The 10,582-nt window shown below is 47.1% G+C and overlaps 1 protein-coding gene across 1 annotated transcript; it reads right to left on the bottom strand.

Moving 5' to 3' along the window:
* Window positions 1-3,455: 3,455 nt before the first annotated feature.
* Window positions 3,456-3,722, bottom strand: PHALS_03008 (uncharacterized protein; the record flags this gene model as incomplete). The annotated part of the gene is made up of 2 exons (XM_024721034.1): window positions 3,456-3,487; window positions 3,554-3,722. The coding sequence occupies 2 exons, from the start codon at window positions 3,720-3,722 to the stop codon at window positions 3,456-3,458; spliced, it is 201 nt and encodes a 66-aa protein (XP_024572827.1).
* Between the last annotated feature and the right edge of the window lie 6,860 nt (window positions 3,723-10,582).

Below are 10,582 nucleotides of genomic sequence, written 5' to 3'. Positions count from 1 at the left end.
TACTCTTGGAGTTATTGCGATCCGCTACACTCGTACTGGCTCTTGTATAGAACGTTAGGTTGGTGGCATTCGGTTAGCCTCCTCTAAGCAAACAGCTACGGCAGCCCCGCTACACTTCGATTATTCAAAAGCAAATGCGTCCATACTACCCTATTACGAGTCTGTCAGTTGTGAGAGCTTTGTTGCAGGAGACGGAGCAAAGTTTCGACAATCCTCTGTAGATGAGCTACCCTCTACTTCAAAGCAGCGGCACGTTCCAAACCGCGAAGTGTACCTTAAGCTAGGCAGTGGATGAACACAGAGCAAGTTTGAGATCTCGCATCGGACACACGCAGTTTTAATCGAAAAGTGATAGGCAACGTGCCGACACAACCGAGGAAGCTCACAAGTATAGCCGCGGGAGGGTTGACCTCTCCTAGCACTGCTTGATGAGCAAGGGCAGACCACTTTCTCGCGGATCGCCTGGTAGATTGATGAGCTCGCTAGGGCTGCTTCTAATACTAGTGAGACACGCTTTATCGCGTCTCGGATTCGTATTACTGTTCTAGAGTGAGAAGTTGTTCAGCTACAAATGATGGCTACGACGTTGCTGCATCATCAATCGAGGGCATTACATCCGAACGGCCCGTAAGAGCGGAATTGCGGTATGGATATAACCAGTCACATACGTTTTCGCGTTCAATTCAGGATTTCGAGCGTAAATTGTATTCCAATTCTTATTACAACCGTATACGATCTGATGTCTCGGATCAATTAAAAACACTGCATGATTAAAAAGGTTTATAAAGCTGTAGATATCTTTCCACCCCCTTCATGCTAATGTGTATTTAGTCTACCTCTGGTATCCGCATTATACATTTGCACATCCTTCACTTCTGCCAAAGCGTAGCGCTTATGGCACATGACATATAGCTCAATCCGGAGTGTTTCATTCCCCGCTCTCCTAAAACCTTGAAGTTGTCAAAGCGTAGTGATAGACGATGTCAATGTTTAGCAACTTCAGGCCAGATATGATATCGTCTGCGTTGCTCGATAAATTCGTATCTTGACGATCCACGACGGTCAATATCCTCTTTCGGCTCGCAATCTACCGCCCTTGTTGTCAAGAACGCAATATAAATCAAACGGTATCATGTCCATTAGCCATTACCATTCCTGTCGATTCAAATAGCTACGAAATCTTAATTGTGGTCTACTGCAAACCATCTGTAAGCGTATCTCTGTCTACGTACATACTTGAATCGGTCATTAGGATAATGAGAGATATTGTCCATATTTGGCAACATCAGGATTATGTCAATTCCGTTGCTGTATTTGTTCGAGTCTTGAGAATTCACGACGGTCGATATCCCCTATCGTGTCAATGGGATACAGATCAAATGGAATCGTGTCCATTAAGAATTACTTGTTGTGACCTGCTCACGCCTTGCTGTCTACATTAATTAAATTAAGATACATATCATATAAAATCATGCTCTTAAGCACTCACCATTGCTTTGAATTCAAATAGATCCGAACTCTTGATTGTGGTCTACTAGAAACCGTCTGTAAGCGCATCTCCGTCTACATGCATCCTTGTAGCTGTCATTAGCGTAGTGATAGACAGTGTCCATGGTTTGCTACATCAGGGCGGGCATGATGTCAACTGCGTTGCACGTTCTGTTCGTGTCTTGACGATCCACGACATTCGATATCCTCTTTCGGCTCACAATCTATCGCCTACACTGTTAAGAACGCGATACACATCAAACAGACTCATATCTCTCAATAATTGCCGTTGCGTTCGTAACGCATCGTAGTCGCTGTCACAAGCTTAGTAATAGATGGTACCAATATATAACAAAATGTTTATAGGCTTGCCGTATTAGTTTTGTGCTACAGATCCACGACGATAGATACACGTCGCCCATATGGTCTCGATTGCTATCAGCATAATTAAGATCATGTCAATAGTTACCGCCATTGCTGTCTGTTTAAATAAATGCTGCTCTAAATACTGCGTACTTTTGTGTCCTTTGCTGTTGTTTATTTCACTGTCCTTATTTACATTCGTTTCTTCGGCTGGTCAACAGCGTCTGACCGCACATCTACAACTGTTGTTGATCTTCAGCAGCTTGATAATGAGACTGATATTGATTATTATTATCCAGACCTTTTCGATTGATTGGCGACCTATCCAAGTGCTTGGGGCCGGTATGCTTTCTCAAGATAGTCGGAATACCCAACAAAGCGTAAAAGTCTTGCGCGGACATCGACTTTGGCCCACTTTATTTAAAGACTGCCACATAAGGAAATCCGAATAGTTTCAGGTTCGACAAAACCGGCTTCCTTCCGATCCAGAGTACTTACTAAAAGTGATACTGCACATTAAAGATAGATTTCCCAGTATATTTCTTTGACTATTTGCGTGCTTGAGCATACTGCGAGCACACTTTACCAACGTCTGATTTATGCGCTCAGCTACCCAATTAGGCTGAGCCATACAAAGCTGTGTAAACTTAATACCATGGTGCGAACAAAACTTGGTCATCTCTCTTGAAGCATGTTTGCTGCCTTTATCGCAGAGAGTTGCTCTGACAATGTTGTTAGTTTGTCTTTCGGCAAAGGCATCTAAAGAAGCAAACTTGCTAGCAATTTATGGATTGTTTCGAAGCAAATCTGAATCAGTGAAATTTGGACCAGTGAATTTCTTCCCGATGTCTGGCAGCACTTCGAGAAATTATGGTTAAAAACTTGCACAAGCAAGTTTGCCTAACGCACAAACGTGCCAAACCGCTCACTCGCAACTCCAATACCAATCTCAGAATGTACTGACACTAATGTCAAGACTGTCGTAACCTACACTAATTTAGTAGAAGTGCCAGATTACGAAGTGGCATCCATGACATCACAACGAGCTTGTCAGATCAGCTTCATCTCTTTATATCGGCTCTAAGCACTTTAAAACACAATCATTTGCTCCCACACGCACCAATATATCAACAAAAGTCAATTGTCTCTGCAAGCTAACCATCGCATCTATAAATGACTTGGTAAATTCAATGGAGACCAAATCGCGAGAAAGTTTTAAGATATCTCAAACCAACGTCACTTGTTTCATTGTAATATTCATAGTAATGTCGTCAGTGCCCACTCCTTGAACGATGCCGTTATTCTCAAAATGCAGGTCAACCGTAGACGTAACCTTAAAATATTCATGAACTCCTTTAGGTTCGTCATATGCTGCGTCGTGTCCGAGACGGCCTGCGATACATGGCTTGAATAAGTGATGTCTTTAATTCTACGAAACAATTAAAGTTTTTTGCCAGAGTAGTCTTCGCTCTGAGCAATGTTCAGAAGCTGCAGACGGTGTAGCTCTACATTGCTCGAACTCGATAATGATATGACATGTGATTATTTGTCGGCACAGCCCAAAACATATATAAATAAGATCCTTAGTTCGCAATTTTTATTTGCTACTCTGGGTCTGTTTGATGTACCAGATATTCTAGATGGTCCTAGAAGGTCCTAGTGTATCTCTATAATCGTTCAAATGAATTCTTAATATACGTACCAATCAGCAAATAGCCCTCCTCTTCCCCGTCCTTGGTCCCTATCACAGACCCATGTACATTGCGGTTTATCAACGAGACTACGATATGTGATAGCAATGTCCACAAAAATGTCCTTACTGGTAAATAGTAATATGTAACGGATGGAGATGGGAGTCGAGGTTTCTTCATCTGTCTTTTGAACAACAGGATGCATTGACGACACAGAGCAAATACAAGACGCTATTCAATAATAGCTAGTGCTCGCAACAAATGACAATGGCAATTGTTATTGGACATGATTTCGTTTGATGTAGGCTGTATCCTTGATAATGTGGGCAGCATACTGTGAGCCGTTGGAGAATATCGACCGTCATGGATCTAGAGGACACGATCAAATGCGGCAAAGCAATCCGCATTACGTTTGGCATGATGTTGCTACACATGAACACCATATTTCACTACACTTTTGACAGCTTCAGGGATACATGAAGATGAAGATGCGCTTACGGACGGTTTCCAGTAGTCAACATTCTGGTGTTCGTATTTATTTGAATCAACAGCAATGAAGATTGCTGATGGACTTCATTCCACTTGATGTGTATTTCTTTCTTGACAACGCGGGCGGTGGATTGTGAACTGCTGGAGGATATTGACCGTCGCGATCGTCATGATTTGATTAAATTGAGCAAGGCAGTCGACATCATGTCTGACCTGAAGTTGCTGAACATGGACATTGTCTATCACTACACTTTGACAGTTACAACGATGCATGAAGACAGCAGATACGCTTACATGTTTGCAATAAATCACGATGTAGTGCTCGCATCTATTTGAATCGACAGCAATGGTGGTTGATAATGGACATGAATGCATTTGATGTGTATTGTGTTCTTGACAGCGTTGGCGTTGATTGTAAGCCAATAGAGGATTTCGACCGTCGTGGATCGTCAAGACACGAACAAATAGAGCAACGCAGTCGATATCACGTCCGATCTGATGTTGTAAGCATGGTCAGTGTCTACCACTACGCTTTTTTAAGCTTCAAAGGATGCATGAAGACGCAGATGCGCTTTAAGACAGTTACAAGCAGACCCCATTAAAGTGTACGTATCCATTTGAATTGACAGCAATGAGGATTGCTTATGGACTTGATTTTGTTTCAAGTGTATTTCGTTCTTGACAACGCAGGTGGTTAATTGTGAGCCGATGGAGAATAGTGACCGTTGTGGATCTTCAAAATACGATCGAATAGAGCAACGCAGTCGATATCGTATATGTCCTGATGTTGCATGGACAGCGTTCATCACTAACGCTTTTGACTGCTACAAGGATGCATGTAGACGGAGATGCGCTTACGACGGTTTGATGTAAAGTGCTCATATCGATCTAAATTAGCAGCAATGATGATTGGTAAAAGACATGATTTTAGATAATGTATATTGCGTTCTAGGCTACATGGGCGATTTGCAGTAAACCTCAATCAAGTGTCCGCATCATTTGATTCGACAGCAATTATGGTTCTTTATGGACATGGTTTCATTTCATGTCAGTTGCGTTTTTGACAACATGGGCGGTAGATTGTGAGCTGAGAGAGGATATCGACAAAACAAATAAATAAAGATTCGTGTCTTTGTACCGAAGTGTTCGTTGGCCTTGGTTGAGGCTTTAATACTTAGAAGTAGCGGGTTGCGATTCCGCTAGACTTAATCCCGCTCTCGAAAAGAACGTCAGGTCGGATACCTTGGTTTAGCTTCCTCTAAGCAAAGAGCTACGGCAGCCCCACTGCACAGGGTAGCACTCGTAGCTTCAACGATGCATGTAGACGGGGATGTGCTTACAGACGGCTCGCAGTAGACCACAATCAATATATTATCGTTTATTGAGTCAAAAGCAATGGTGATTTCTGATGGGCATGATTAAATTGATGTGAGTTGCGTTTTTGACAACGTAAGCGGTAGATTGTGAGCCGAAAGACAATATCGACCGTCGTGGATACAAATACATAGAGCAACGCAGTCGGCATCATGTCTGGTCTGATGTTTCTAAACACGGATACTGCCTATCACTACGGTTTTGAGAGCTTCAAGGATACCTGTTGACGGAACACTCGTACAAGTTCCTTAGAAGAACGTAAGGTCAGTGACCTTAGCCTTACTCTATCTAAGCAAAGGGCTACGGCAGTCCCGCTGCCTTTGGTAGCACTCGTAGTGAATCTATGCCTGAGTCGTTACGACTGATTTTCTGTGAGGATTGGGGAATACTCCTTTTTGCCTTAGGGCATGCAGGACGGGCTTAATAAGTTGATGTCCCTGCTGGGCCCTTAGGGCATGGAGCACCTCGTTGCGAAAGGAACCGAGTAAGTTATGAAAATGCTTTGTTAAAGCACCGCCATCAAAAGCTTTCAGTGTCGATTGCGTCCATGACGCCACCGTTGGCGACGGATGATTCCTCCCGACCCAGGCTACTCATGGTGAGCATTAAGACCTTCGAGATTGAGGAAAGAGAGAAATTTCTGCTCAGGATGAGAGAGGCCGAGGTATATCGCCTGAGATCGCGTTTCTTTGCCGCCCAACAGGGCAATAAGGAGTTGTTGGACTTTTTCCTAGAGTTGAGTACTCTGGCAGCAGATGAGGTCGCAGTGACCCTCTATATGGAGGGCCTCCGCACTGGTGTGGACAAAATGAAAGGCTTTCGTGTGCATCCGTCTTCTTTTGAAGAAACGGTGAACGTGGCATTAGATGCCAAATCCAACTTTAAGTCGACCCGACTTGGTTGGAATGCCCAACCTCAGAGCTCGTCGAGCAAGCCTGAGCCAATTGATCTCAGCTATGCTGAGAAGGAGGAAGGTGAGCTCCGAGCTGCTGAGCAGCGTTTAAACACCCGATGGTGTTTTGTCTGTGGAGAAACTTGTCACCTTCGGACTGGCTGTCTCTGCGCAAGACACTTAAAGTTTCGTCAAACCGACGTCCCGCTTCTAGCCAGTCTGATTTGCCGCGGGAAAACGAGAATACACAGTATGCTTCTGGCGCCCTACTGGAGATGAACTGAGTTCTGTTGTGCCTCAAAGATGTTGAGGGCAGCAGAGCCCAGTTTAAGAGCTCTTTGCTCTTGAACACGGAACGTGTGTGCAAGCCAGGCTTGCTGGTTGTAAAAGCGACCGTTAAGGGCTTTGAGATGCCATGAACGATCTTGATCGATTCTGGGGCGTCGGGCATTTATGCTCGACGCTCCACAATCGAAGGAAGTCAGCTGTATGTTGAGACACCGGAAGCGTGGCTGGGTGACACCGCACTGTTTGCTTTGCGTCGGGGACTTGTGTCACTGGGCCGAGGGTCCCTGTGGACCTCGGTGTCAAGTTTTTTTACTTCGATAGCGCGGAACGCCGCCTAGTCTGAAACTTGGATGCAAGGTATGACCTTATCCTTGGTATGGCATGGTTAGAACACCATGAGCCATGGATTGATTGGAGGCAAAGACATTTGGCGCAACGTGCACGTCTCCTGGTAGAGCTATGGTGAGTCATGAACACACCACAGCTAAGAAGCAGATGCGCTATTGGCGCGGGTACTGGACCAGGACGGTCAATCTGCTGGGTATCGGAGTATCTCAGCTTTTGAACTCCGAAGGTGTATCAGATAAGAGTCCCGAGCATGGTTCGCGGGATGCACTTGGAGTGGCACATAATCCACTGAGCACTGCCCAAGTAACAAAGCAGTTTCTGCATAACAAGAGTGGCATGGTCGGACGAGGTCCGTGGCATCGAGGGTTAGGCCCTAGTGATTCGCGTGGATTGGCACAAAAAACCCTTTGCACTGCTCGCATTCTGAAGCAGTTGCTGCATGCCAAGAGTGGTATGGTCAGACGAGGTCTGAGGCATCTTGGCCAAGGCCCTTCCGATGGGCGAGGAGTGGCTCATTATCCAGTGAACGAAGACTGCGGACATATCAGCTCTTCTCTATCAATATAATCAAGGTTCCGATGGAGCAGGGGGTGAGGACACTAGACGACCTGAGTGCGTGTTCCCACTAGTCTCGATGAGCCGTGAAGCCTCTGTGGAGAGAGGACGGCGATTTAGGTTATCTGCAAGGCGCAGGACGTCGATCCTGACCCAAGGTGTGTCTACCGTAGACGAAAGCGCACAGCTATACATCCTTGCCAACGGTATGACGGGAACGTAAGACAGTGACGTCACCATCGAGGCTATTCCTGGGGTGGGCACTCGTCTTGAGCTTGACGATATGTCCTTCAAAGTGTTTGGTGGTGCCTCGAAGGCAGGCGATTGAGCCAAAATGGTCATTATACGACCATATAGGGCTATCAACTCGTCTCCGCTTCTTGTTACAACTGTCCTGAAGGACACCAGGAGGGTGCTGAACGCACGGCATGGATCATCGATCGTGAAGGATCTCTCGGATCTGTACTATACTTTTACAAAGGAAGGCGTCGTCTCTAAAGACCCGCCGTCGGTCCTGGTCTGCGCCATGGAATCGACCTGGTATCGTGAGCCAAATACTGCGTTCACTCCAATGTCCTCTGCCCAAGTGGCAGTGTGACGTCATTGACGCCTTTTATGATTCCAAGCACGATGTAGGAATTGCAGCGGGGCTGCCGTTGCTTTGCGCTTAGAGGAAGCGTAAGTTAGGTCACCGACCTTTCGTTCAATACTTAGAACAAGTACGAGTTTAGCGGATCGCAATTCGCTTGCTCCAAAAGTAATGACAACTTAGCCCAAGGTTAAATAACTCTTCCGTTTAAATCCAAACTGAATTTATTTATTTATATCTGCGGCAAAGCCGCCTAATTTTAAATACATAGATTATCCTAAATATGTATAGTGAAGTCTAAGTACATGTATAACCACTGGCTATCCAGCCCCGTACCGTATTATTGTTGTGGTGTGGTCACACCATGCCCATCTGGTGTGACACACACACCTGTTACCAAGGTATGTGTAACCCCAATAAACTCTCCCCCATTAAGATTGAGAACATTTACAAATCCAATCGATTATTGCTCTAACGAGGCTTGCGTGTCCGTTAGACACTGCGTTGGAACGAAACGACTTCTGTTCTCAATGAGCCCTGTGTCAATGACACCGACGTCTCCAAGTCTCGCTGGGTCCGACAGCGCTCACAGTTAGAGCCCAGCTTCATCTTCCGCGCACAGTGCCATGTCGGACCGTGTCTCCGCGGCATCGAAGGATGTAAATCCTAGTCTCGATAAGCCCGAGCGTCGCGCTCCGCGCACGCTAACGGTGACAAGTGATCTCGTTGAGGATGTGGAGGTGGTCGACTACGAGTCTGACACTCCTTTTCATAAATGGAATGGCGAGGAAGCGTGCCGCACCAGCGGCGCGAGACGAGCCCTGCTCGCGCTATGCGGACCCCATGTCCGTTTCCTGACTTTTCGTCACCTAAGGAATGTGGTGTTATCACCAATGACCTCGATGAGGCACAGAAGCAGCAGCTGGAAGCTGTCCGTAAGGCGGCTCTGACGCGCGCCCATCCACAGTCGATCATTGACCCTCGTGTGGAATATGGCTTCCACCCGGCAGATCGCGCTGTGGAAGCGAAGGACGTGGAAACTCAATCGTTATGCCTCCACATCATCGGGCCCCCGGTTATTAAGAAGATGAGCTTACCGAACGGAAACTCTTCGAGCTCGTTTCTTGGTTCCACAAGAATTTCCGGTGGAAGCTTATCGCACTCGTCTGTGTGCTCAACGAGGTGGCTCTCGTGAACCCGCAATGCTGACAATACCAGTAGTGCTTTCGCCAGAGGCGAAAGCACTACAGATGACGAATCGATGGGTGCAACGGCACCGAAACCTTCCCCCACTGCATAACCTGCACTTGAGCCACAATAAGTGAACGTGCGTGTGGAGCGCCACCTCCGATTTGAAGTTGCCAAACTCGAAGCACGCCGTCGAATCCCTTCATATTGTCGCCCTGCAACGTATGGGTCAACCTCTAACGCTCCCGCGAGCTCTGTGTCTGCGACCGCAAGAGCTCATAGCCCTTCTACTTTCCTGGCTATTGCTGAGAAGTGCGGGGCGTCCTGATCTTTCTGATCAAAAGCGTCCACGGCATCTGGGCAATCTTGCCGAAGTGGCGTCTTAAACTCCCACGAGTTTTCGGAGTCGGGAAATCCCCGCCACTTCAGCAGATATTGGGTCTGACCCTGGTGACGAAGTCGTATCACTAGACGTTCCACGTGATATTGGACGTCACCGTTCTCATCGAAAAGAGTCGGTGGCGGGCGGTGACGACCGGGTCGACCGCCGTCGGCCACTCGCGATGCTCTTCAAGCCTTTGAGGACGAGATCCTTCGTGATCGGATCTCCGCTGAACGTCATACTGAAGCAGCATATCGCTGTGCGGACGCTCTTGATGATTTGAGCGCATCGTGCGCCAGCTGCCTTGCCTTGAGGACTACCGCGCTCTGTCGGAGCGACTCCTAGCCGTGGAGCAAGCGAATGCGTCGCTGAAAGCAACCGTGTGGCGCTTGGCTTCATTGGAGATGGGGGTTGTTGCACTCCGTGCTCAGAACCATTTGCTGGTTTAATTTCTGAGTGGCCGAGGGCCCGTGGGGTCCGCTCTGGCACCAACGCTTCCGCGTTCACATGCGCCGAATCCCGATACGACTAGGGCAGCCCCACGTAGAACACCGGGTGGGTGCGTATCCGTTTTGTGGAGGTTCAGCGTATACGCTAGGCCTCACTTGGACACAACCTTAAATGGTCCGATGAACCGTGGACGAAGCTTCGTCCTGAAGATACAAGAGGCTGCATGAGTAGACAGGGTCTTAGAATTTAATAAAACCAGGTCCCCGACCTTAAGGCTATCCACTTTGCCTCGTCCTTTTCATCTGCATATTCTTTCTGCAGGTCTTGGCTTTCAGCCATCGCATGCGAACGTGTCGTAGGACACTCAGTCTGGTAGATATGAAGTCATCGACTTCTTTACGGATGGTGAGGGGGCTGACATCAGCTAGCCGCTCGGCTATTCCTCCCTCACCAAGCTCTGAGCCATGGGATGCCATGGGATGGCA

This window comes from Plasmopara halstedii (genome assembly GCF_900000015.1).
Source record: "Plasmopara halstedii genome assembly, contig: Scaffold_208, whole genome shotgun sequence".
NCBI lineage: Eukaryota > Oomycota > Peronosporomycetes > Peronosporales > Peronosporaceae > Plasmopara > Plasmopara halstedii.
Note: the sequence above shows the minus strand (reverse complement) of the source record. Positions and strands in the feature narration are given on the sequence as shown.